A 27430-nucleotide genomic window follows, 5' to 3' on the forward strand; every position below is an offset into this window, starting at 1 on the left:
AATAGGACAGTACACGCTACAAACCTTTTCTCTCGTATAAAAGTGACGCGGCAAAATCAAACTCGGCATTTTGGTTCAGTTTGTTGTGGTTTAGTGCTGCTTTCAATCGACGTTAAGTAACGAATCGGAAATCCTTGTCACTCCTAAAATTGCATTTTGATTCAAGCAGTTTTTTAAAATACAGGAAGAATTCTGCAAACCATGGTAAGTTTAATATTGTAGGCCTAAAGCATGCTACGTATTTTCAGTTGGGTAATAATTACGTAATAGTGGAGTTACTAAGAGTACTAGCAATTTTGACCATCGTACTGTTTACGCCACTACATTGAAGCGCCATGCGAATGTCACAAGTGAATCTAAGCGCCATGCGAATGTCACAACGCAAGTGAATCTAATCACTGTCTACACAGCATAATAAAGTAAAACCATATTTATTACCAAGGTAACGTCAAAAACCATTCAAGATTTGTTCACCATTGCTGAAAAAAAAAACTATTTATTAAAGCAAATGTTATAACTCTTAGTTTTAGTTGACCATTAGTGTAAATATTAATGGAGATAATTTATCTTTCCAGGCAAGAGCCAGTTCCACAGTTGCACCTTTGCCAGATCGAGTGTATTTGTTCAATTACTTTGAAAAACCACCAATAGATGATTCATTGTTTAAAGACGTTTGGAGCAAAGGAGCTGTCTATCTTAAAAAATCAGATGAATTTGTGTCCACACATCTGCATAGTAATAAGGACCCTAATGCAAAGTAAGATATATTTTTTAACACAACAAGTTGGCTCTTCTATGAGATAAGTTGTTTTTTAGAATTTTGCAGTTACATTAATTTTCAATGCTAAATAAACAACTGTACATATACACTATACAGGTTTCCATGGATAAACTTTGCAATCGCTCGTTCTCCCAAAGTAACATTCTTAAATCCCGACGATTGGTGGAAAAATTACATGGTAGAAGTTCAACAACATAAGCTTGTTGCATGCCCAGGTCTGTAGCGACAATTTGTTTAATGTGGAACCACCATGTATGAATGTCCAGTCTAGAGCTTACCTATCACAAAAATAGCCTATAAATAAAGTTATAAAAGTACAATTTGAATAAACTTTATTTTGTAGTGGGACAACAAGAGTTTTTTTACAAGGGTGCTAATTTTATACGCCTCTTGCCTTTATGGAGATTGTGTTTTGAATTATTTTTTTTTCAGTATTGATTAAAACTTAGACAACCCTTTAGTGTTGCTGTCTTAAGTAAAGTGATATGAGAGTAAAACTTTTTTTTTAAAAGGATGCGCTCACCCACAATGATAGCAGCATACTTCACAATAGTAGTCCATCAACTTGCATTTATTTTCCAGCTGGTTACAAAGAAATCGGTAGTTACAAAGGAAATGCATTGGTGGCTGATGATAAAATGCCACCTTCTGATTCTTCAAGGTTCTTTATAACGGCAGTTAAAGGTAGAGTTATAGTGGCATATCAACAAAAAATAAATTTGTATATGAATAGAGAATAAAGATGCTCGAATGTGATCTAAACGAACCACCAAAATTGAAAAAAGCTGTGCACAAGTTTCTGTCTAATACTCTAATCATTCATGTCAAGAGATGTATAAATATTAAATAACCCATACCCATCTAAAACTCTATCCAGCCAATGCAGAGGCTTCTTTGGATTGATTTGTCTATAGTTTGTTTTATGTAAGCCTTGAACAAGAGATAAAGTATGTTCTGTATGGGACACGTACTTTGGAAATGCGCACCAAGGTACCTGGAATTTATGCAAAATTTGGCCCCATACCTTCTAAAGCTAGCATTGCATTAAATGTCCATTTTTACTTATCACCCTATGGTTGAATTTAGTTGGTCAGGGAATAAGCGAAAATGATTTGGAATCGAACTGGAAGGAATGGACAGGTGCTGACTTTTTGCATGGAAAGATTGAAACTTCAAACATTGGTGACAGCCACTTTTATAAGGTACCTGAAAACATACTTTTATACAGCAGAGAAGGCATTAATGATTAGTCACAATAATGACTTTTAATTAATGCAGTGTAAAAAATCCATGGTTAAGCTGCCCTCTCGCCAAATAAACTTCCTACATCATATGATTCTACACCAAACATAATACAATGGTTAGGACTTCTTAATCTTATATCTTCTTACATTTATATTATTATACACCAGGCATAATGTACAATATTTAAGAGCTGTATTTGTGCAGCAAAGGTATCGTTCTCGCCAACACAATAGGGCAGGACGGCAGGTCAATATTCTAAACACCCAACTGGTTTTGCATTTAAAGTGGCTGGTACAATATTTCTTATCAGCCCTACCGTTATTTGGTAAAGTTTAAGAAACAACAGTTGGTTCTGTCTAAACAAATGACGTTGGGTGGATCTATAATATTGTAATAAATGTTCTAAATACAGAGATTCATGATGGCGCCCAAGTTCCAGTATACAGTCCGCACAGAAGTTAACAATATGGATGATGCCACTGGTCATGAGATTGCCAAAGCAGCCAATGAAAGAGCAGGAAAAGAGGGCGTGGAGACAATCACAGGATTTTGCAACGTTGAAATTTCAGTGAAAAAAGCATGAGTAAGACATTAAGTCAGTTTTGAAAGCTAAAGTTGCACTCTTCTATATTCTAGAAAAAAAACTTATATTCATACTTGCCACAGAATTATCACTACCTCATATGTGGCACAAAACTAACACTACCTATATCGACTAATTGGTCTAAACATTACTTGTATCTACTAACTGATGTAGCTGAAGTCGTAAAATAGTGTGAAGTTTAATTGCATCTCGTTACTGCGATAATATAGTACACTCACAAAATATATTTTACTGCATTGTCGGCTCAATGGAAGTTGAAAAGTTAAACAGCGAAAGATCACTTTTTAGTGAATGGGTAAAATAAAATAGTATCAGACGGAAGTTAACAATAGTCAGCTTGAAACACAATGAAAAACACAGATGTAAATATGTGTGAAAAAAGATTGGGTGTTAAGTTTATGATATTCCTTTATTTTAAATCAGGAATTATCTCACTAGTTGCAACAATTCATACATTGTTTTAACGACGGTATGCGCCCATAATTATGGTGTTTAAAGTAACCCATATAATAGCTGACTATACCAGATTAGATTGATGCGTATGACTCGCATGATACGTACTAAGGTAAGGTGGGGAGAAATGAGACATCTTTTCATTCTATTTTCTCGTTCGATTTAGTAGTATACCAGGAATATTCAAAGGATTATTAAACCGTATCCTCACGACTCCCATAGACCGTTGTTATTTGTTTAAAATGCGATCAGGATATTGGGATATTATGTGCTTCTGGTGTTCCATCTTCCCCACCCTACTATATATCTTGACCTTATTAATACGATTTGAACCTTTTGCTATCGTGGAAATTTCACTACATCCGATCACGATGTCTTATTATAGTTCACATTCTTTCGAACTCTGTTTCGTTTAGCTTTAAAATCCATTGGTCATTCACGAAATTTTCTTCTGTGCTGTATATAAGAGCAATTAATTACTAAGTGGTTTGGGCACATTTTTAATAAATTAAGAGATACGTTCTAACGAGTGGCCTGCTCCGTCACGCGAGAATATAAGTTACATTGCTTCATAAGAATATCCCGCGTATCCTGAAACTTTTGCGCCCTCTCATAATGGTGTAACAATCCTAGTAATTATTGTAGAGCCCGTGGGTGATTGCCCGCGCCTGATTAAGTATGGCGTCTCTTACCGCATTCTTGGCACGCGATCACGTGGTGTTAGCCACGTAACACCACGTGTTGGCTGGTTGGTTAACCAGACTGAAAGACTGGCATTCTCTTGATTAGATTGTACTGGCCGGACGCATTTGTTACTATATAGTAGAGTGGGGGAATACAGATGGGACGCCTTTAGCACATAATATCCAAATATCCTGATCGTGTTTTAAACAATTAACAACGGTTTTTCGGATCCATGAGCATACGGTTTAATAATTCTTTAAATGTTCTTTGTTTACTACCAAATGGGACGAGAAAATAGAATGAAAAGGTGTCCCATCTCCCCTCACCCTACTATACTGGGTGTACCTGATTTTATACGAACCAAATAAATAAGTAACAATATTGATTACCCTGTTGTATCAGTATTTGCCTGTTTTTTTTTTGTAGTTTGCTTGATAATAGCAAAGATCATATAATGGGAGGGGGGAGATGGGACACATTTTTATTTTCCTGTCCTTTTTAGTATAGTAAACAAAGAACATTCAAAGAATCTGAAATCTTATACTCACGACTCCCGCAGACTGTTGTTAACTGTTATAGCTTTGAAACAAAAAGATGTTAAAATGTGCACGGAGCATAACAGCGATTATTCCACAAATTAATGCCTCGCGACCAAGCACGAAGCACCTTGGGCAATAAAGAGGGTACACGCTACAAGCCTTTTTCTCTCATATAAAAGTGACGCGGTAAAAGTAAACTCGGCATTTTGGTTCAGTTTGTTGTGGTTTAGTGCTGCTTTCAATCGACGTTAAGTAACGAATCGGAAATCCTTGTCACTCCTGAAATTGCATAAATGATTCAAGCAGTTTCTAAAAACACAGGAAGAATTCTGCAAACCATGGTGAGTTCAATATTGTTGGATTTTAGCATACTACGAATTTTATTTGCTTAAATACGTAATAGTAGAGAAATAGTAACGTATATGTTGCAAATGTTAGGTATAACTCTAAAATATTCTGTTTTGTTACAAGACCTTTGTCTGAAATCTTGCGGTTTTAAAATTGTCCGTCGTACTATTTATGACGTCATTGATTGCCCGCAATGGCAAATGAAGTGATTACCATTGCGCCAACAGAGCATAATAATTTGAAACTGTAAAAAAAACATTTATTACCAAGTTGGTAACGTCAAAAACCATTTAAACTTTGCTGAAATACACTATTGCTGACCAAACATATTTGGTAAACCATACGTACAAACTTATAAAGCTAAAAAATACCTTTTAAATATCTTAATCTGAGCAAAGTCAACAGAGTTGTCATACTGTCATAGTTTGATCAATTCCTTACTGATGTGGAGCTTTTGCTACTAGAGTATGTGTCCTTGGTTAGGAAACTTATGGACAATTGCATCCATTTAATGGTCATTGATTGGTTTCAAAATATCATCCTTCAAAATTTATAAGGACACTCAAATACTGGTAATTCTTCTTTGCACATGAGTATAAATATTAATAGAGATAATTTATCTTTTCAGGCAAGAGCCAGTTCCACAGTTGCACCTTTGCCAGATCGAGTGTATTTGTTCAATTACTTTGAAAAACCACCAATAGATGATTCATTGTTTAAAGACGTTTGGAGCAAAGGAGCTGTCTATCTTAAAAAATCAGATGAATTCGTGTCCACACATCTGCATAGTAATAAGGACCCTAATGCAAAGTAAGATATATTTTTTAACACAACAAGTTGGCTCTTCTATGAGATAAGTTGTTTTTTAGAATTTTGCAGTTACATTAATTTTCAATGCTAAATAAACCACTGTACATATACACTATACAGGTTCCCATGGATAAACTTTGCAATCGCTCGTTCTCCCAAAGTAACATTCTTAAATCCCGACGATTGGTGGAAAAATTACATGGTAGAAGTTCAACAACATAAGCTTGTTGCATGCCCAGGTCTGTAGCGACAATTTGTTTAATGTGGAACCACCATGTATGAATGTCCAGTCTAGGGCTTACCTATCACAAAAATAGCCTATAAATAAAGTTATAAAAGTACAATTTGAATAAACTTTATTTTGTAGTGGGACAACAAGAGTTTTTTTACAAGGGTGCTAATTTTATACGCCTCTTGCCTTTATGGTGATTGTGTTTTGAATTATTTTTTTTTCAGTATTGATTAAAACTTAGACAACCCTTTAGTGTTGCTGTCTTAAGTAAAGTGATATGAGAGTAAAACTTTTTTCCCAAGGATGCGCTCACCCACAATGATAGCAGCATACTTCACAATAGTAGTCCATCAACTTGCATTTATTTTCCAGCTGGTTACAAAGAAATCGGTAGTTACAAGGGAAATGCATTGGTGGCTGATGATAAAATGCCACCTTCTGATTCATCAAGGTTCTTTATAACAGCAGTTAAAGGTAGAGTTATAGGGGCATATCAACAAAAAATAAATTTGTATATGAATAGAAAATAAAGATGCTCGAATGTGATCTAAACGTACCACCAAAGTTGAAAAAAGCTGTGCACAAGTTTCTGTCTAATACTCTAATCATTCATGTCAAGAGATGTATAAATATTAAATAACCCATACCCATCTAAAACTCTATCCAGCCAATGCAGAGGCTTCTTTGGATTGATTTGTCTATAGTTTGTTTTATGTAAGCCTTGAACAAGAGATAAAGTATGTTCTGTATGGGACACGTACTTTGGAAATGCGCACCAAGGTACCTGGAATTTATGCAAAATTTGGCCCCATACCTTCTAAAGCTAGCATTGCATTAAATGTCCATTATTTACTTAGCACCCTATGGTTGAATTTAGTTGGTCGGGGAATAAGCGAAAATGATTTGGAATCGAACTGGAAGGAATGGACAGGTGCTGACTTTTTGCATGGAAAGATTGAAACTTCAAACATTGGTGACAGCCACTTTTATAAGGTACCTGAAAACATACTTTTATACAGCAGGGAAGGCATTAATGATTAGTCACAATAATGACTTTTAATTAATGCAGTGTAAAAAATCCATGGTTAAGCTGCCCTCTCTCCAAATAAACTTCCTACATCATATGATTCTACACCAAACATAATACAATGGTTAGGACTTCTTAATCTTATATCTTCTTACATTTATATTATTATACACCAGGCATAATGTACAATATTTAAGAGCTGTATTTGTGCAGCAAAGGTATCGTTCCCGCCAACACAATAGGGCAGGACGGCAGGTCAATATTCTAAACACCCAACTGGTTTTGCATTTAAAGTGGCTGGTACAATATTTCTTATCAGCCTTACCGTTATTTGGTAAAGTTTAAGAAACAACAGTCGGTTCTGTGACTTCTGTCTAAACATATGACGATGGGTGGATCTATAGTATTGTAATAAATGTTTTAAATACAGAGATTCATGATGGCGCCCAAGTTCCAGTATACAGTCCGCACAGAAGTTAACAATATGGATGATGCCACCGGTCATGAGATTGCCAAAGCAGCCAATGAAAGAGCAGGAAAAGAAGGCGTGGAGACAATCACGGGATTTTGCAACGTTGAAATTTCAGTGAAAAAAGAATGAGTAAGACATAAAGTCAGTTTCAAAAGCTAAAGTTGCACTCTTCTATATTCTAGAAAAAAAAACTTATATTCATACTTGCCACAGAATTATCACTACCTCATATGCGGCACAAAACTAACACTACCTATATCGACTAATTGGTCTAAACATTACTTGTATCTACTAACTGATGTAGCTGAAGTCGTAAAATAATGTGAAGTTTAATTGCATCTCGTTACTGCGATAATATAGTACATTCACAAAATATATTTTACTGCATTGTCGGCTCAATAGAAGTTGAGAAGTTAAACAGCGAAAGATCACTTATTAGTAAATGAGTAAAATAAAATAGTATCAGACGGAAGTTACAATAGTCAGCTTGAAACACAATGAAAAACACGGATGTAAATATGTGTGAAAAAAGATTGGGTGTTAAGTTTATGATATTCCTTTATTTTAAATCAGGAATTATCTCACTAGTTGCAACAATTCATACATTGTTTTAACGACGGTATGCGCCCATAATTATGGTGTTTAAAGTAACCCATATAATAGCTGACTATACCAGATTCGATTGATGCGTATGACTCGCATGATACGTACTAAGGTAAGGTGGGGAGAAATGAGACATCTTTTCATTCTATTTTCTCGTTCGATTTAGTAGTATACCAGGAATATTCAAAGGATTATTAAACCGTATCCTCACGACTCCCATAGACCGTTGTTATTTGTTTAAAATGCGATCAGGATATTGGGATATTATGTGCTTCTGGTGTTCCATCTTCCCCACCCTACTATATATCTTGACCTTATTAATACGATTTGAACCTTTTGCTATCGTGGAAATTTCACTACATCTGATCACGATGTTTTATTATAGTTCACATTCTTTCGAACTCTGTTTCGTTTAGCTTTAAAATCCATTGGTCATTCACGAAATTTTCTTCTGTGCTGTATATAAGAGCAATTAATTACTAAGTGGTTTGGGCACATTTTTAATAAATTAAGAGATGCGTTCTAACGAGTGGCCTGCTCCGTCACGCGAGAATATAAGTTACATTGCTTCATAAGAATATCCCGCGTATCCTGACACTTTTGCGCCCTTTCATAATGGTGTAACAATCCTAGCAATTATTGTAGAGACCGTGGATGATTGCCCGCGCCTGATTAAGTATGGCGTCTCTTACCGCATTCTTGGCACGCGATCACGTGGTGTTAGCCACGTAACACCACGTGTTGGCTGGTTGGTTAACCAGACTGAAAGACTGGTATTCTCTTGATTAGATTGTACTGGCCGGACGCATTTGTTACTATATAGTAGAGTGGGGGAATACAGATGGGACGCCTTTAGCACATAATATCCAAATATCCTGATCGTGTTTTAAACAATTAACAACGGTTTTTCGGATTCATGAGCATACGGTTTAATAATTCTTTAAATGTTCTTTGTTTACTACCAAATGGGACGAGAAAATAGAATGAAAAGGTGTCCCATCTCCCCTCACCCTACTATACTGGGTGTACCTGATTTTATACGAACCAAATGAATAAGTAACAATATTGATTACCCTGTTGTATCAGTATTTGCCTGTTTGTTTTTTTTTGTAGTTTGCTTGATAATAGCAAAGATCATATAGTGGGAGGGGGGGGAGATGGGACACATTTTTATTTTCTTGTCCTTTAAACAAAGAACATTCAAAGAATCATAAAATCGTATACTCACGACTCCCGCAGACTGTTGTTAACTGTTATAGCTTTGAAACAAAAAGATGTTAAAATGTGCACGGAGCATAACAGCGATTATTCCACAAATTAATGCCTCGCGTCCAAGCACGAAGCACCTTGGGCAATAAAGAGGGTACACGCTACAAGCCTTTTTCTCTCATATAAAAGTGACGCGGTAAAAGTAAACTCGGCATTTTGGTTCAGTTTGTTGTGGTTTAGTGCTGCTTTCAATCGACGTTAAGTAACGAATCGGAAATCCTTGTCACTCCTGAAATTGCATAAATGATTCAAGCAGTTTCTAAAAACACCGGAAGAATTCTGCAAACCATGGTAAGTTCAATATTGTAGGCTTATAACAAGCTTCTAGTTTTATTTGGTCAAATACGTAATATCAAAGAAATAGTAACGTATATTTTGCAAATGTTAGGTATAACTCTAAAATATTCTGTTCTGTTACAAGACCTTTGTCTGAAAACTTGTGGCTTTGAAATTGTCCGTCGTACTATTTATGACGTCATTGATTGCCCGCAATAGCAAATGAAGTGAATACCATTGCGCCAACAGAGCATAATAATTTAAAACTGTAAAAAAAACATTCATTACCAAGTTGGTAACGTCAAAAACCATTTAAACTTTGCTGAAATACACTATTGCTGACCAAACATATTTGGTAAACCATACGTACAAACTTATAAAGCTAAAAAATACACATGGGACTATACAAAGAAGACAGAAAATTTTTTCCGCTAGAGGCGGTAATTATTTAAATTAAAAAATACGGAAAAACGAACAAAACAGCACTACAAAGTGTTAATAAGTGTAAAACAAATTAATTAAATAATAAAAATAGCTTTCTAAATACATAAAACACTAGTAAGAACATATTTCCCACATTAGGTCGGTTATATACGCTCTTTCGTTGTGTTTACTGTCGTCGAGTCTGTGGTGTAGCGGTTTGCGTGCGGTCGTAAACTCTCTTTGTTTCATTTTTACCGGGTTCGAGTCCCGCACAGTGGAATACTTTTTTTTATATTTTTTTCAAGTTTTTTTTGTTTGACGAGTTTGGGGTTAGGAGTTAGGGGTTAGGGGTTAGTGTTAGGGGTTTATATCTTATGTGTATAAACCGTGAAACTAACTGCTCCCCATAAAATAGAGAAACGAATTTGTCATCGCCTCCTAGCAGAAAAATTTTTCCGTCTTCTCTGTATAGCTCCATGTAAAAAATACCTTTTAAATATCTTAATCTGAGCAAAGTCAACAGAGTTGTCATACTGTCATAGTTTGATCAATTCCTAATTGATGTGGAGCTTTTGCTACTAGAGTATGTGTCCTTGGTTAGGAAACTTATGGACAATTGCATCCATTTAATGGTCATTGATTGATTTCAAATTAACATCCTCCAAAATTTATTTATCATTTTACTGCATGTGCATGCTTGGTAACAGATAAACAGTCACAAGGTGTAATAAAAAGGACACTCCAATACTGGTAATTCTTCTTTGCACATGATTGTAAATATTAATAGAGATAATTTATCTTTTCAGGCAAGAGCCAGTTCCACAGTTGCACCTTTGCCAGATCGAGTGTATTTGTTCAATTACTTTGAAAAACCACCAATAGATGATTCATTGTTTAAAGACGTTTGGTGCAAAGGAGGTGACCATGTTAAAAAATCAGATGAATTCGTGTCCACACATCTACATAGTAATAAGGATCCTAATGCAAAGTAAGATATATTTATTACACAATACAAGTTGGTTCTTCTATGAGATAAGTTGTTTTTTAGAATTTTTGCAGTTACATTAATTTTCAATGCTAAATAAACAACTGTACATATACACTATACAGGTTCCCATGGATAAACTTTGCAATCGCTCGTTCTCCCAAAGTAACATTCTTAAATCCTGACGAATGGTGGAAAAATTACATGGTAGAAGTTCAACAACATAAGCTTGTTGCATGCCCAGGTCTGTACAAAATAGCCTATCAATAAAGGAATAAATTATAGTTTAAATATTTTTTTTATTTTTGAACGGGACAACAATAGTTGTTTTTACAATGGTACCTAATTTTATATACCTCATGTCCTCATACCTGTTTAAGATTTACTGCATATGGAACTAAATGTTGTTGGGGATTTTCAATTATATTTTTCAGTATTGGCTTAAAATTAGACAACCCTTTAGTGTCGACTGTCTTAAGTAAAGTGATATGAGAGTAAAACTTTTTTCCCAAGGATGCACTCACCCACAATGATAGCAGCATACTTCACAATAGTAGTCTATCAACTTGCATTTATTTTCCAGCTGGTTACAAAGAAATCGGAAGTTACAAAGGAAGTGCATTGGTGGCTGATGATAAAATGCCGCCTTCTGATTCCTCAAGGTTCTTTATAACAGCAGTTAAAGGTAGAGTAAAGGGGCATATCAACAAAAAATGTAGCCTATAGGTATTTAATAACCGATATACTAAAACTCTGTCCAGCCAATCAGGGGGATTCTTTAAACTGATCAGTTTATGATTTATAGTTTCATGCAAGCCTTGGACAAAAAAATAAAATGCAACTATTCTATTAAAGGTGATGCCCACCTGTAATTTGCGCCAAATTTGACCCCATACCTGCTAAATACAGCATTGCATTTAAAGTCTGCTGCAATACTGCTAATAAAGAGTTACCACCATTACTGTTAACTAATCACCTTGTGGTTGAATTTAGTTGGTCAGGGAATAAGCGAAGATGATTTAGAATCGAACTGGAAGGAATGGACAGGTGCTGACTTTTTGCATGGAAAGATTGAAACTTCAAACATTGGTGACAGCCACTTTTATAAGGTACCTGAAAACTTTGACACCAAACTTTTATACATGCAGGGAAGGCATTAATATTTAGACACACTACCATCAATCAAAAGCATTATTGTTTTCAGTTATAATAACTATTATTTATACTGCTTTTGATTACCTTACATCATATGATTCTGCACCAAACATAATACAATCGTTAGGAGCTGTATTTGTACAGCGAAGGTATGGTTCCCGCCAATAAAGTAGGGATGTATGAAATTTATTTTGTCTCTTTGGTCATGATGAAGAACAAGAGATTTGACAAAGCAAAAATATGGGTAGTAACGGTAAAACAACAGTTGTTAAAACACGCTTATTGATAAAAAAGAAAGAAATAATGTTTTGGATAAAAGGCGTGACCGTTACACCTTACAGACGATACAATGTCAAAATTAAATAAATACCATTTAATTAAGCATATTAAAGCTCTAATTATCTTAAGAACAGAACCTGTACAGTAGGGAAGGTAAATATTCTAAACACCCAACTGATTTTGCATTTAAAGTGGATGGTACATTAATTCTCATCAGCCATACAGTTATTACAGTTATTGTAACAATGTTCCTATTACAGAGATTCATGATGGCGCCCAAGTTCCAGTATACAGTCCGCACAGAAGTTAACAATATGGATGATGCCACTGGTCATGAGATTGCCAAAGCAGCCAATGAAAGAGCAGGAAAAGAGGGCGTGGAGACAATCACGGGATTTTGCAACGTTGAAATCTCAGTGAAAAAAGCATAAGTAAGGCATTGAGTCAGTTTCGAAAGCTAAAGTTGCACTCTTCTATATTTTAGAAAAAACCATATACTCTAACACTACCTATATTGACTAATCGGTTTAAACATTACATATCTACTAATTGGTGTACATGTAGCTGAAATCGTAAAATAGTGTGAAGTTTAATTGCATCTCGTTACTGCGATAATATAGTACACTCACAAAATATATTTTACTGCATTGTCGGCTCAATGGAAGTTGAAAAGTTAAACAGCGAAAAATCACTTTTTAGTGAATGGGTAAAATAAAATAGTATCAGACGGAAGTTACAATAGTCAGCTTGAAACACAATGAAAAACACAGATGTAAATATGTGTTAAAAGAGATTGGGTATTTAGTTTATGATATACGTTCATTTAAGATTGCAATGTGAGATTCGTGAATAAAAATACACCAACTAGAACGGACATACAGAAGAGATGATTGCTACAGCTGTATTAATAGTGAGAATGGTGAACAGTGAGCTACAGCTGTATTAATAGTGAGAATGGTGAACAGTGAAAAGTGACAAAAAATAAAAGGATGAAAAAGTTGGTTTTATATGAGCTTAGTGCTGATCAATTATTTTTCAATTTGTTAAAAAAAGGCACCAATTTTTTTTTAAATTATTTAATTTGTTATGAAAACAGCACCAAATTTTTTAATTGAAAATTTTTCCAATGACTGGCGGTAAACATACACATAAAATATTGTGTGTATAATAAGGCTACTTGAAGGAGAAGAGCTAAAAACGACGCAAGTAAAAAGAAACAACTGATATTCTGAATTGCAGCTTATAAGGATATCGATTTTTTGTAAAATAACTTAAAAGAGTATGGTATAAAAATAGCACAAACAAGTATATTTTCTAAAAATAACTTCGGATAGTAAGTTCGTGGCAAAATTTGATTTAAAACTTGATTGAACCAGTTTGTTCAAGTTTTGCTGGGTTCTTTGTTTTCTGGAAAGAGCTCCATGGCTAATTGTGTTCTAGATGCGAGGCCTTCAGCATTACTACGCTCACAGCGGTCATAGATTTCCTGGCCATTTCTCTTGTTGCAATTCCTAGGTAAGAGTGATTTTTTATAAAGGATTTTTATTCGACAACCTTAATGATATGGCTCTAGCATACAACTTATTTTAAAAAGTAAGCGTAGAATGAACAATAGGTGTAGGGTAGGAAATAGGACACTGCTTTTGTCAACTTCAGTTTTTAAGGATAAATAATGGACATTATCTGGCATTGTGGCAAAGTGGTTTGCGCGCCTGCCTGTAACCCAGAGGTAATGGATTTAAGGCTCACCGTTGCTACTATTGTGGGTGTTTTAACGAAAATTGCTCCAACCCATTGGTCACTCATGGGTTGTCCAAATTAACAGCCATACATAAAAAACCTCAAAACAAATAATCACTCACAAAGTAACATACATGGTCACTTGTAAGCTGGCACAGGGTGTATGAAATAAAACACCTACGCCATAGGTTAAAACGACTGTAATTTTCCGGCCACGCAAGAATAAAGTAAGTTACATTCATAATAAAGTAAAAATAGAATACCTGTGCACATATCTTCGTGTGAGTTGTGGTTCTACCGCACGAAACACATGGAGTTGTGAATACTTAATCATGACGTCGTACACCTCTAACGTGTCAACCAGGTCACTTAACTGTCGGTTAAAAACTTTGATTACTAAGCGACCCATAAAATATTTTGCATTGAAATTGTATTTGCTTTCACACACTAAAGCTTTGGCAAAATATAAAATTTTGCACATTTATTTTTGTGCCAGTACCACATAAAAAATTAGGAATTAAAGGACTTACAGACTCTTTGCTGTCTTCGGCACTGACAGTGGCGGCCATTTTTGTTCTCGAAGCCATGTAGTCAGAGTTGTAGAAACAAACTTCATCAAATGAATACAAATCAAAATGTCCGTTGGAAGGCTTAATGTCAATCTGTTCAGGTACTTGACCATTCTGTTTTGAAAAAAAATGGAACTTTAAAAATGTTGTAAAAAGAGGGAATATATATGTTAATGCCTTCGAATGTTTACTCGAAAAAAAGAACCAAGTACGACTAATTGCCTTGTAAAACATGCTGTTTTTAAAGGTATAAATGGATGTAAAGTAAAAAAAGGGCTTACTGACCCCAATTTTTTTTTTTAAATTAAACATTAAAAATGTTGTAAAAAAGGGAATATATATATGTTAACGCCTTGGTATGTTTTCTTGAAAAAAAGCTAAGTTCAACTAAATTCTTTGTAAAATATGCTGTTTTTAGAGGGGTATATAGGTGTAAAGTAAAAAAAAGGCCAACAAATTTTTTTTTTTTAAATTTTTAATAGTTAAGGCATTTCAGTCCAATTTTTGTATCGGTGAGGTCCTGGAATTTAGGCCAGATTTGGCCCATTACTACAATATCAGAGTCCTCTAGTTGGGCTAGTATAATGTGTTTATTTCATGAAATAAAATTTCATTTATAAATAAAATATTTGACCAACCTGGAAAATGATTTGTGGGTGGTACTGTGAGAAGGGGATCGGGAAAAATACTTGCCAACCTAAAAAAATGTACAAGAAACAAAATATTAGTCATTACATTTAAAATATTACAATTAATATTTTTGCTATTTTTTTGTGTTTTCCCCATCGTTTATTAGCCTACAATTTTTTACAAAAAAATAAACTTTTTTTGCGACATTGTAAAACTTGAGATGATTTTATTGCAAAATACATGTGTGTCTACTGTCTAGTAATCGTTATTCATACCTGGAATGGCATTCATTCTACATCGGTTAAGAAAATTTGTATTCATGTTAGCTGCCACACTTGTTAAAAGGAACAAACTTTCTGTTGGATATTTCTTTGCAACAATATCCATTGTTTTTAACTGTGTTAAAATAAAGAAGTGTAAATTTTAGATTTTTAGATTCGATTGTACTAAAATGGTTCTTGTTTTATTTCCTTTTATCATCCCATTTGGTAGTAGACAAAGGATATTTCAGAATTGTATAATCTTATCCTCTCCACTTCACAATAGGGAAATATGGGATATTATCTTATTATCTGCTAACATTTCACCCCAGTACCCCACAACAATCCCACATAAAGGTGGCTGTACACAGTATCCGGCGTGTGAATTCGCATGCGATGTCATATGCAAACACATTACCGAGTTCCGCATGTGGCAGCGAAATCCGGACAAAACAGACAAAACGGACGAATACCGGATACTGTGTACACTGTACAGCCACCTTTACCATATTATATGTGAAATATTGTTAACTGTAATTAGCTAGTACATACATACTGATACATACATACACCTCTCACCTGTGAAGGAACTTCAGTTTTAATGCTAACCCAAGGAATCAATTTTCCTTCTTTCCCATCTTTCTTATAACGCGCCTAAAACATATGTAACTGGTTTTACTTTAGTTTCAGAGTAAAAAATACCAGTAAAGTAAAAATACCAAAAATGCGACGCAAAAAAAAACACTTTGAATAAAACTAAATACACCAAAGCTAATTTTGACCCAAAGGCATTCTTAACTTTAACATTATTGGGGTGAATTACATTGTTACCAGTTTTTAAACCGTTTTTACCTCGTAACTTTGCAAAAGTTGTTTCTGCTCAGCAAATATATCATCTTGATGAATACGTTGGGCAGTTTCAGGGTCGTACACGAACACGATGTTTAAAGCAACATTTTCATCATTGTTTAAACAAACCTAAAAATACATTTTTTTGATTTTGAAACATTTTGGCTGAGATTAAACATCTGGGAGATTTCTAGAACACTTTGATTACTCGTTAGAGTTAGGCGTTAGAGACAAAATTCATAGCCTATTTAGACATTTTTCATAAAAAAATTAATAGGACTTTTTTTGTTATTGGAGATTGGTAGAACAGCTTGTCCATTCGTTAAGGTTTGGAGACAAAAAAATTATATGTATTTTAAACTTTTCTGATAAGAAAAATGGTTTACTTGGTTAAAATGTAGCCTAATCTTAGTTTAATAAACAAAAGGAGGGGAGTATCCTGGGATTTAAAAAAGGGGTTCTGCAAGTTTTTGCTTAGAAAATGGCGGCATATAAAACGTAACGTGCTCAATGAAAACATACCCTGACTGCCATAAATAATAACGCACATAAAAGGATTGCGTAAGTTTGGTTTGAAACTACAATAATATGACTTTTTTACTTATTTTTAAGAGGTGCTTATTTTACAAAAAAAAAATTACTTTTTTGTTTTAAGTTAAAAAAAATTGTATTCAAAGGGGGGTGTTCTAACCCCTGCTGTGACCCCTCTTGTATGCACGCCTTGGAACCATAGCCTATCCAAGATAATTACTAATTATATCATCAAAGGGCAATGATATAGATAAATATTCTTTGCAAATCTACCTTGGCATATTTATCCATGAAAGCTTCAAAATAAACTCGTTCTTGTTTGGTGAGAGGAAGAATTATATGAACTTTGGCTGATTCAGTCACATAAGGCATTGGAATAATTTCAACCTAAAACAATATATTGTTACTTGGTTAGTAATATTCTTTATATTTAAAAAAGCATGAACTTAAGTTATCTGATGCATGCTTTAATCTATATTGGTGAGGTCCTACGCTACAATGAATGGACCTGGGATTTATGCCAGAGTTGGCCATTTATCCCAACAAACAGAACTGCATGCATTGATGTATAATATATATCATATATTTTTAGGTATAATTTAAAACTATTGAAAATATTACTGTTTGTACTTAATTAAGATAAAACAGACAGAAATACTAGGTGAATTAATAACACAAGACCCACATTAAAATCTATTTGTCCTTGAATTAAACTGTACAGTCCTGACTCCCTAAACGTTAAACCATAGTCATATTGGCCTTCTACTAAACTTTCTATATAGTAGAGTGGGGGAAGATGGGACACCTTTTCAATCTATTTTCTCGTCCAATTTGTTGGTAAACAAACATTCAATGATTTTTTATAAAACTTTATCCTCACGGCTCCCATAGATCGTTGTCAATTGTTTAAAACACGATCAGGATATTTGGTTATTATGTGTCAAAGGTGTCCCATCTTCCCCCACCCTACTATATATGAATATGCTATACTATATAGCATAGGCGCCGATTTTTTTAAATTGCAGAAGAGGCCACGTTTATGATGACGTCATTCGTTTTGCAGAAATTAGGGAAATACGGTATACGCGAGTTTTTTTCACTCGTGCCAAAACACGATTAAGCTATACTTTCCATGACAGCAGTAACAATAACGGCGACTATTAAAGTTTGCCAAAGCTGCTGCCTATCGTTCATGCGGGTATGAAACTGGAAAAATCACACAGTCAAACTCGTTCACTGTTCTTGAAGGACGTTGTTCCTACGGTACGCACACGAACATTAATGACGCCTCAAGAAACATCAATGCTGTTGATTATTACATAGGTCTTAATTTTGTACAGATCTACTGTTTGAGGGTTTTTTAAAGCATTAAAACTGTTTGTAGATCGTTTTTAAGCGATTCGCAACTTAGGCTTTGCCTGTCAATCGTTACTTTCGATGACGGATTAATTTTACGAGCAGCTAAAGTTTGTTCCAAAATATGTAGCAAGCACCTATGTCTGCAGATGGCTGTTAAAGTACTTAATTGAATCCAAGGACATCCGCCACGCCAAAAGATTAAACCGTTAAGTTAAAGCTTTATAATGTGTTTAATACAGACCAATGTATGTGTTATTTGTTTTATTTTAATACAGTCGTTGTATAACCGTATTTGCAAAGGCGCTAGCCATATACTCATAGCAAGCTGTTTTAAGTATAAAACTAACGTATGTTCACTTTTCGTTAAAGTTTTAATAAACAGTCTCCACCGTAAACGTGGCCTATTCAGTTTGCTTTCTCTTGAATTGTTAAAAATGAACGCGTCAAACCGTATTATGACGTCAATAATCGACGCATCAAATAATAATATGACGCAAATAATCAACGTGTGATTCGCTACTATGTCGTAACAAAGCGTTATGCGTGGACGCGTGGTTGAGAAAAACATTACGGGAAATGATCGTTGTTACGCCAATCGATGGCGTAATAACTCAGTACGTTTGAATATATAGTTCTTTAGCTATTTGCGGGCTTAAAACGACTAGTTCTTTAATTTTAAACGGGTTTTATTAATAAAATGCAGTTATACGCAGCAGGTGCTGCACCGTTTGCATAATATCCAGAGTAGACCGGCCTCGTCTGCACCATATAAAACGGCGCCCATGCTATATAGACCATATTCAAATCTCAGATCGCAAGTTTAATCTGAAATCCCAAAATCTGTCAATTATGATGTAATAATTCTAACCTGACTCAGCGGACGGAGCATATTAACACGATGACTCAGCTCAATTTCTTGATTTTCGTTTTCGATGATGACGGTTAGAAGAAGATCAAGAATGTACTCCATTCCTCTCTGAGGATCAAATCTTCGGTACCCGTTGATTAACTTCCTCTTCTCAAGGATCAAACCCTGGAGGAGAGGACACAGATAAAAGAAGAGAAGAAAAAATGATCACTTAATGTAAGATAACTTCTTAGTATTTTAAATGGTTATAGGTTATATATGTCACCGTGCTGTTATTGCGTGTTGTTATCGTTATATTATTGCTACAAAAATAAGTACTATGTGGCCATGGCTGAAGCTAGCTGTTAAGTTATAATACCATGGGTGTCTTTTTATACACCAGGCACACATGGAGTATTCATACACACATGCTTGCAGTCGAGTTATAATATTCTTAGTATTTTACAGGGTTTAAACAGGACCGTTTTAGGTTAAGAGAGCCAAATGCTATATATTTTAACTGTATTTCTGTGAGAGTCATATAATATTTTTTACCATTTGATGAAATTAAGAAATGTTAATGACATTTATTTGTTAAAATGACTGTCATGGTACGGAAAATTACACAAAAGTTTTAATTGTAATGATAGTGCTAGGAAACCCAAAGATATATTTGTGAGTTGTTTGTGAATCATAAAATTTCTTCCTCTGGTTTTAAGAGCAGGTAACCTTACTAAAAAGGCTGTGCAAATGTATCTAAACTTTGTGAGATATTTTTGTATATGATATTTTTGTATGTGATATTTTTGTATATGATATTTTTGTATTTTTTTGTATATGAGATATTTTTGTAATGTATCTAAACTTTGTAAGATATTTTTGTAAGATATTTTGTAAGATATTTTTGTATAATTACTAGGGCATTTTCAAGCAGTTTTCATATAAGTAAATATAAAGGTAGATACAAACTTGTGGGTTATATTTTTTATATATAGAGTTTATAAGTTATAGTTTATAAGTTATATAGAGTTTATAAGTAAATATAAAGGTAGATACAAACCTGTGGGTTATATTTCTCATTCAGTCGATCCAATGCAATCTGTAGAATATTCTGAATGTCTAGTTTGTCTACACCAGTTAAATCGCACTTTGGTACTTCCCCTGTTGATGGAAAAAGTCTCATATTATTTTAAAATAAGATTATTAAACAGTTAGGCCTATAGTAAATAACTAACTTTGTTCATAGAAAAAAAAAAATTCTAAAACACGCGGTGCTAAAAAATTAACAACATTAAGTAGCGCCCTGCTTCAGTGGTTAGTTAAATGCTTGCACGAATGGATATCCTTACCAAAAGTTAGAGTACTGATAACTTGATAAGCATATTTTGTTAAGCAAAACACTTAGCAGACATTGTTGCAACCCAGTGGTTACTAATGAGTTTTAGCACCGTATAGTGTGGCACCATGTAATATAAAAGTCCGGCGCCGTGGCTTAGTGGTTTAGACGCCGGCATTGGAACCAAAGTGTCCCCGGTTTGATGCTCGACGGCGGTACTTAAGACTGATTGCCGTATCCCCGTATGTGTTTTTGGGCAAGACAATTAACCCAGCGGTCATTAATGGGTTGTCCAAATTATAAGCAATATTAAAGCAAAAAATCATACACAAAAAGCTGAAAGTGGGTAAGCACACGAGGATAAAAAATGGTGCTAAAATTATGTGTAGACTGCGATGCTGTTTTGCAAAGTTAATGTCAAGAGTCGATGGCATGAGTTGCAGACTTAATCCAACATCTGCCGTGAGACGGAGCGGTACTGGTGGAATAAAGGACTTAAATCGGCTTCCCAGGTGTTGGGGTAATGAGCCAAATCTGGCCTAAATCTCAGGTCCTTAACAAGGACCTCACTCACAAAGAATACAAAATAAAAATGTCGCATAAAATAACATTGGTGATGACTTCTTACCAGGGCAAGTTAAAGTGTAATCCTCCGTGAAATAATCCCAAACAATAATATCCCACCGATTGGTCGGTTTAAATGAAGGATTAATTCCGATTGGCCAAGATAATTCCCGCTCACCTTCTGGCAGTTTGGGCACCAAAGATTTAATTTCATCCTAAAATTTAAAATTTTTGTTAGGGCAGATGTATTGTATTTTAATTTTTAAACATGCTTTTTTGTGATAATGTGTATTTATAATGATATTTTATAATAAAACATGTTATACTGTTTATAATATAAAAATTTCTGTGGTCGCCTATGGATTACCATTATTACAAGCGAGAAAAAGGAGAATTTGTGACGCGTATCGCAGTTAAATATTACAGCAAGTAATATGGTGTAAGTTTTCACACTATGGAATATTCATTAATGTATGGACAGGCTCTTTGATATAGACCCAATAATCAAAATCCTTATACCCTAACGAGTTTTTGACCAATTTGCTCACTATAATCATTACAATGCCAATGTTATGCAAAACACAATGTTTAAGTCTTCAATTTCCACTTGTGTTCTGTGTCATACACCCTGCGCCAGCTTACGAGTTACCAAGTATATGTTACTTTGTGGGTGATTTTTTTGGGGGGGTTTTTGCTTAAGGACACATACGCCAACAATGGTAGGAGCGACCAGCTTTGAACCAATTACCTCTGGGTTAATGGCAGTCTTTAATTTCCCATTAGACATAAGTACATTATCTTAACCTGTATTTCCCCAATTTCTTTATAAGCTTTGTCAATCTCAAGCTGTGAATATTTCTTGTGCAGTTGGAACATCATTTGAGGCGAATTCACCCCTGACACGGTAACAGCTTCTTCAAACTCGGGTGTGGTTTCCACCTCAAAGTTAAGGTTGCTGTTCTCCATGTTAAATGTATGGTAGAAGATAGCCTGTTGTAAAAATTAAAAAAGCTACATTAGGAATCGTTAAGGAAGTTGTGTACAAAAGAAAACAAAACTTTAATTCCATCTTTACCTATTAGTGTCAATTGTTTATTTATACCAGAAAAAAGCACTGAATGTCTATAAAGTGTCTACTGTCAGTGCTTACTTCCATATTACTGACGAATTCCTTACTGAATATTATCCTAAATTGTTTCGAAATAATGATTTTCAATGTTTTTTACCATAAAAATTTACCTAATTTCTATAAAGTGTCTAATGCTTTTGCCACATTACAAACAAATTCCATACAAAAAAATTGGTTTCAAAGTAAGAATTTTTCATGATTTAGATAACAAGATAATAAACCACAGATTCGGAAAACATTATTTCGCATCAAACAGGTAAACGGTGGTAAGTGGGTTATATTTGTCCAGCAAATATTTGATCAGTTACAACAATGAAACAAAACTGAAGATCTCTGTTTTACTACAGGGTGGAGTGAACTGAACAGTGAAGGTTTTAGGTTATTTGATTCATAAATGTGAATTATACAAACACATGATATAATGAGAACTCATTGACTTATAAAGTTAAAGTCATGTATAATGTGTTTGCATACCAATCTATGCCAAGTATATGTTTTTATTATATTAATTTTGTATATAATGCTGTTTTAATAGTTTTATATTTGAAATATGAATACAAGTATACTGAATAATGTTAACAACATAAAGAAAATGTGTTTATATAAAATAATAACATGTGCTAACAACAAACATTTTAAACTGAATTATATTATGTTAAAATTTATCAATTTTACAAAAATTGCCAATAATATTATGGTGTAAAAACTAACAAGTACATACATAAATAAACCAAACTACAATGTTAAAAAAAAATTAAAACTAATATTTTTTTTACCTCTTCTTCGTCTACACACTCCACAGCGCCACTTGTGGCTCGTTTGATACATCGTCCGAGCCATTTGTCGGGAGATAAAGATGCTTGAGATCCATCCTCAGAACAAGCATCAAGCTGCATCGCGAGGTCAAGGAGGAGAAGACGAGAAATGATAAATCCACTTTTTATCTGTAAGAGCAAATTGGGATTAAAATTTGTCACTTTATAGAACAGAAGGTGATTTTATGGTCAGTAATAGTCTTAGAAATATAACAGTATTTGTCTTCAAAATTATGATCATATTTACTGTTTACCTTATTTTTATTCTGAATACAATCAGTATTTGTCACCAAAGTATGACAAGACTTTTTCACTAATAGTATTATGTTTTTGGAGTACGTTTGTCTGTTTCTTATCATAGTTGTCGAAATAATAGATTCTTAGACTATATCCTTTTGCAACAGTGATCCAAACAAACACTTCCTGTTTATTTACCCCTTAAAGTGCCACCGTATTTAAAAGCTTAGACAAGTTACAAAGATAAACAACCATTAGAATGCCAGAAAAACTTCAGCACACTAGACACTACAATGCTATTAAAACACACAGCTTCTCATACACCCCAAAACTAAACATGCCGCCTATTTAACCAATAACAATTAACGTCACTACGTACACTACAGTAGTTGACCACGCCAAGTTTGTCATTGTAGGACATTGGTTTTCCAAGGTAGAGTCGTCGGTTTATGCTGATATGGTCAACAATGTGGTTAACACGGTCTGCTTGTGCGTACGTGCTGTCCGTGGTAATAAAGAACCAATCAAACTCTGATCTGTACCAAAAATGGGTTAACATTTGAAAATTAAAGTGGGAGCAAAACCCTATTTTTAAAAGATAAAAAAGTAAAAGCACGTTTTAATACATGATAACTGAAAAAATGTTTAAGTGACTTTAAATGGTTATTAAAGTAATATAAAATTGTTATTGGCATCGGATTGAAAATCATTATTTACTTGAACTTTAAATGTAAGTATTTCAATGTAAGAGACAAGATCCGAACTGGGTTGTCATCGGGGTGAGTGACGAGTGTCATTCCTGGAGCTGTTGGTGCTTTGTCATTTGCTACGCTCTCTCCGTTAAAGAAAATCACTTTCTGCATGTGGTGGCTGAAGGTCTTATTCATTGCTACAGCTGAAAAAGAAGGGAAAATTGTCACATAACTAAGAACCACAGTATGAATGAATGTAATTTACTTTATCCTTGCATGGCCGGAAAACGACAGTCGTTAAAACACTGGTGATCTGTGGCATACACCTCGTGCCAGCTTACGAGTTACCAAGTATACGTTACTTTGTGGGTGATTATTTTTGGGGGATTTTGCTTAAGGGCACATACGCCAACAATGGTAGCACCGACGAGCTTTGAACCAATTACCTCTGGGTTAGAGGCAGGCGGGCTAACCAGTTTGCCACAGTGCACTTTGCCCCGAAATATTTAATAGAAATAACTGTACTTAGTACTTACCCATACTAAGATAAGTGTCCGATGAAGTAATGACAGCTGACACAAGTTTTTCTCTTATTCCAAGTTCGGTACTGATGTAACGTGTTCGGACAATCTTTTTCTTATTTGCTTCCAAATTGACATCAACTTTTGGTTTCAGTTCTGGATCAGTGATTATACGTGGCTCAAAATCTTCTAAGGAATCGTAAACTGCTGGGGCGTATTCCCGATCTTTCCTCTAAAAAATGGAACAAATTAAGCCACTAATCTACAGTAGAAATAAAAGTTAGAGGCTAACTTACATATGCTTCAGCTTCTTCCTTGCTCATAGTTTTAAAATCGGAATTCGGTAATCCATTTTCCGGGTGAAACTTGATATAAAGAAAAATAATAAATTAGTAAAATACAGATTAATCTTTGCAATGTATGTATTTTCATACTCTTTTAAAGTGTGTTTTATATGATTTAAAGCTTCACAAAACTACTCCCCTATTAAATCAGAATCTTTTGTATTAAATCAGATTTTTCACAATGTCATTGGTATGCCTAGTTAACAAACCTTTGCTCCAGGAATGGAATTAAGTTTCCTATCAATATGCTCTTCAGAGACAAATACGCAGTCTTCGTTTAATATTGGCATTCGAACGATGCTTATGCTAAACCCGAGTGATAATCCGATAATAACTGGAAGGAATGGTCGTACATTGCTGATGAATTTAAGACGTCTCATGACCATTTTCTTCGCCAATGCAATCACAATATTTCCAACGGAAATATACCTTCAACGGCCACAAATGTTGCACACAGTTCTAAAGCTTATATAAACTAAATGCAAAGCATACGTTTCCTCGATTATGAGCTGAAATATGACGCATACGTGGGATCACAGAAGAGGTTCTTTTTTCTATTCACTAATGAATAACTTAGTTAATCTGCATATAGGACCTTACAATACTGTACAACACACAACCGTAGATCTTTTACCAAACGAAGTGGCCGGGCAAGTTTCAAAGCAAGTGGATTCTGAGATTATAGTCAACACTGATTTCGAGATACTCTCGGAGTGGAAGGCCGAAAGAAAAAAGAATCCTGGTAATGTGCCGTGTGAAGAAGTTACCGCATAGCACACACCGGCAATTTGACGAAACTCTTTTTTTAAGACTTCTCTTACTTTAATCACTAGTATACTGCCCGGACTCGTGGCATTATCGAAGACGTAGCGGCTAATCGGGTTAGTTCTGTCGCTTTATTTTACATTTCCATACATACTCACAATTAAGTAGGAAGTTAAACTAAGTTTAATATATTCGTTTTATAAATACCCTTATCCAATTTACCCGATTTAACAAGGCTCTGTATCTAGATATAAAACAAACCACTCCTCTATTAGCATTTCTGTTTTACCGGAATATATATTTCTGTATATATTTATTTTTCCCTGTGTGTGTAATCATAAAATGAAGTACCACTATACAACAAAGTCAACAACACACTAACTAAATACTGTATTTTAGATAGTTAAGAACTGCAAGTACTTTGGTTTTTGATGAAAGATATTAATGGCTTTTGATAAAAGGTCGATTTGAACCAAAAGAACATACACGCATAAAACTTACTACACAAATAAAAGGCCCAATACAATTCACGATTAAGAGGATTTGCGCATATAAGTAATCGAAATATCATATATTCACATTTATAAACTTAACACAAAAAAGTGTAGATGTTCTGTGTTAAGAATTGACAGGGGTACCATTATTTTCACAGCGTCTGTTTTGTTCAGGCACGCGTAATCCACATTTCCGTGGAAACCAACCGCGAATCCGTTTTCCTTCATCTTTCAGTACTTTGTTTCCATAAAGCCAATACTTCTGACCACGAGAAACAATAACTCGGTCTCCAGGACAGACAGCAATTCGAGGCTCGTCTGAGCAGGGTACTCTTGCACAAGTACATATGCCTAGGGTGCAAGGGAACCACCACCCAGAGTATGATTTGATGATGTCAAAAGGGACCATTCTCGAGCGCTTTTCATGTTTCTGTTTAATTTGCTCAATAGTTAAAGTAAATTGATGGCAGCCTTTTGCCACTGGCCAAACATAACCATCTCCATAAGGTCTAAAACTGAAGTTCAAAACTTCAAGAATGTTTTTTAGTTTTCCCAAGTTGTAGGGATACTTGAAGGTTCCTTCCTCCTCCGTTCTTCGCCGGTCCTCTGCCTTTTCTATGATCCACTGCTCAATCCCGGTGGAGTTTGTTATAACATTTTTCATTTGGTAATAGAACAATATACCAACAGCAACAATCGTACCAAATGCCAAGCCACTGGCAAACAGATTCATAAGGAAAGCATTAATGGAAAAGTTAACAGGTCGTACTGCAATCTGCAGATACTCTGCCCTTCGAAAAACCTGGGACCATACTGTTGCTACCATAACAATAAGTGCGTGCATGCAGCCAACTGGAGCGAAAAACACAAACAAAACAAAGTTAGTGTGATTAAAATGTCCACAGCAGTTGTTAATCCATGGGCAATGATGATCCATCTTTAAAACACAGCGTTCACATTTTCTGCAGTGGTGAGCACGTGGTGGTTTATACCCTTGGCAAACTTGGCAAAACTGAAGGTATTTTGTATCATTTTTATCTTCTGGCACCCAATTTTTTGGAACATAGCCAGGTCCTCCAAGAATTGCTCGAAAAAAGTTGCCAAGAATAAGAGCCAGCCATATTGTAAGGACAAGCACATTCAATTTTCCAGCAATGCCATTGTGTGTAGGAAGTAACCATAACATACTATCTATAATTGACATGGTATAACATATAAAGATGACACACAGTGCAATTATAGGTCCGAAATGTAATAATCTTTTAAGTTCGTATAAGGAGCCCATTGTGATCTGTTGATCTAGATAAAATAAAAAAAGGTTTAGTAAACACTATTAAGTAGCCTATGTAAAACATATTAACACATTTTATAAGAAACATTTTTATGAGTGCTAAATTGCTAATTACTATGCTGGTAAATTAGTAATATCTGGTGACAGTGCGTAAATATTGTTTGCTCGTCTTTCCACTGGAGGCAATAACACCACGGTATTACAGGGGATGGGTAAATACATGAAGGAATTTCGCAGTAATATGGTTTACGAAGTAAACTCTAAAACAGTTT

At 34.7% G+C, this 27430-nt stretch overlaps 5 protein-coding genes and 1 long non-coding RNA gene across 7 annotated transcripts; 3 read left to right on the forward strand and 3 right to left on the reverse strand.

Moving 5' to 3' along the window:
- On the forward strand, positions 1 to 12822 carry LOC149733741 (uncharacterized). 2 transcript variants are annotated; one of them, XR_016385318.1, is made up of 7 exons: positions 1 to 204; positions 576 to 757; positions 878 to 996; positions 1364 to 1465; positions 1868 to 1983; positions 2439 to 2670; positions 12677 to 12822. XR_016385318.1 is itself a non-coding variant. In XM_089881147.1 (6 exons), the coding sequence occupies exons 1-6, from the start codon at positions 202 to 204 to the stop codon at positions 2607 to 2609; spliced, it is 693 nt and encodes a 230-aa protein (XP_089737273.1). In that variant the 5' UTR covers positions 2 to 201; the 3' UTR covers positions 2610 to 2856. The 2 variants fall into 2 exon arrangements, 1 of the variants encoding a protein (XP_089737273.1); XM_089881147.1 differs by lacking the exon at positions 12677 to 12822 and having other exon boundaries at positions 2 to 204; positions 2439 to 2856.
- Positions 2793 to 3986, reverse strand: LOC149733742 (uncharacterized). The gene is made up of 2 exons (XR_016385321.1): positions 3776 to 3986; positions 2793 to 3539 (listed from the first exon to the last, which is right to left on the reverse strand). It is a non-coding gene; the product is annotated as an uncharacterized LOC149733742 (long non-coding RNA).
- On the forward strand, positions 4350 to 7572 carry LOC149733743 (uncharacterized). The gene is made up of 6 exons (XM_089881146.1): positions 4350 to 4647; positions 5283 to 5464; positions 5585 to 5703; positions 6069 to 6170; positions 6574 to 6689; positions 7154 to 7572. Exons 1-6 carry the CDS (start codon positions 4600 to 4602, stop codon positions 7322 to 7324), a joined length of 738 nt encoding a protein of 245 aa, XP_089737272.1. The 5' UTR covers positions 4350 to 4599; the 3' UTR covers positions 7325 to 7572.
- LOC149733744 (uncharacterized) lies at positions 9045 to 12822 on the forward strand. The gene is made up of 6 exons (XM_089881145.1): positions 9045 to 9358; positions 10573 to 10754; positions 10877 to 10995; positions 11335 to 11436; positions 11745 to 11860; positions 12446 to 12822. Exons 1-6 carry the CDS (start codon positions 9311 to 9313, stop codon positions 12614 to 12616), a joined length of 738 nt encoding a protein of 245 aa, XP_089737271.1. The 5' UTR covers positions 9045 to 9310; the 3' UTR covers positions 12617 to 12822.
- Positions 12759 to 25224, reverse strand: LOC149733745 (chondroitin polymerizing factor 2, non-catalytic subunit-like). Its single transcript, XM_089881127.1, has 18 exons — positions 24818 to 25224; positions 24561 to 24629; positions 24280 to 24496; positions 23769 to 23946; positions 23431 to 23587; positions 22776 to 22943; positions 21675 to 21860; positions 20935 to 21085; positions 20031 to 20131; positions 18992 to 19156; positions 17038 to 17151; positions 16237 to 16362; positions 15964 to 16038; positions 15400 to 15520; positions 15133 to 15191; positions 14456 to 14608; positions 14189 to 14298; positions 12759 to 13696 (listed from the first exon to the last, which is right to left on the reverse strand). Exons 1-18 carry the CDS (start codon positions 24992 to 24994, stop codon positions 13567 to 13569), a joined length of 2457 nt encoding a protein of 818 aa, XP_089737253.1. The 5' UTR covers positions 24995 to 25224; the 3' UTR covers positions 12759 to 13566.
- Positions 25225 to 25671: 447 nt separating this feature from the next.
- On the reverse strand, positions 25672 to 27304 carry LOC149733746 (palmitoyltransferase ZDHHC6-like). The gene has a single exon (XM_089881139.1). It carries the CDS (start codon positions 27150 to 27152, stop codon positions 25992 to 25994), a length of 1161 nt encoding a protein of 386 aa, XP_089737265.1. The 5' UTR covers positions 27153 to 27304; the 3' UTR covers positions 25672 to 25991.
- Between the last annotated feature and the right edge of the window lie 126 nt (positions 27305 to 27430).

This window comes from Ciona robusta, chromosome 7 (genome assembly GCF_009617815.1).
Source record: "Ciona robusta chromosome 7, ASM961781v2".
NCBI lineage: Eukaryota > Metazoa > Chordata > Ascidiacea > Phlebobranchia > Cionidae > Ciona > Ciona robusta.

Excerpts from the sequence above, each read along its gene's own strand:
- LOC149733746 (XM_089881139.1), bottom strand. The coding sequence starts at position 27,152 with ATGGGCTCCTTATACGAACTTAAAAGATTATTACATTTCGGACCTATA.
- LOC149733743 (XM_089881146.1), top strand. The coding sequence starts at position 4,600 with ATGATTCAAGCAGTTTCTAAAAACACAGGAAGAATTCTGCAAACCATG. Across the intron at positions 4,648-5,282 it reads GAAGAATTCTGCAAACCATG|GCAAGAGCCAGTTCCACAGT; the intron begins GTGAGTTCAATA and ends TTATCTTTTCAG. Across the intron at positions 5,704-6,068 it reads TAAGCTTGTTGCATGCCCAG|CTGGTTACAAAGAAATCGGT; the intron begins GTCTGTAGCGAC and ends TTTATTTTCCAG.
- LOC149733745 (XM_089881127.1), bottom strand. The coding sequence starts at position 24,994 with ATGGTCATGAGACGTCTTAAATTCATCAGCAATGTACGACCATTCCTT. Across the intron at positions 16,039-16,236 it reads AACTTTTGCAAAGTTACGAG|GCGCGTTATAAGAAAGATGG; the intron begins GTAAAAACGGTT and ends CATATGTTTTAG. Across the intron at positions 14,609-15,132 it reads ACCCACAAATCATTTTCCAG|AATGGTCAAGTACCTGAACA; the intron begins GTTGGTCAAATA and ends TTTTCAAAACAG.
- LOC149733741 (XM_089881147.1), top strand. Across the intron at positions 997-1,363 it reads TAAGCTTGTTGCATGCCCAG|CTGGTTACAAAGAAATCGGT; the intron begins GTCTGTAGCGAC and ends TTTATTTTCCAG. Across the intron at positions 1,466-1,867 it reads CTTTATAACGGCAGTTAAAG|TTGGTCAGGGAATAAGCGAA; the intron begins GTAGAGTTATAG and ends GGTTGAATTTAG.
- LOC149733744 (XM_089881145.1), top strand. The coding sequence starts at position 9,311 with ATGATTCAAGCAGTTTCTAAAAACACCGGAAGAATTCTGCAAACCATG. Across the intron at positions 9,359-10,572 it reads GAAGAATTCTGCAAACCATG|GCAAGAGCCAGTTCCACAGT; the intron begins GTAAGTTCAATA and ends TTATCTTTTCAG. Across the intron at positions 11,861-12,445 it reads GTGACAGCCACTTTTATAAG|AGATTCATGATGGCGCCCAA; the intron begins GTACCTGAAAAC and ends TTCCTATTACAG.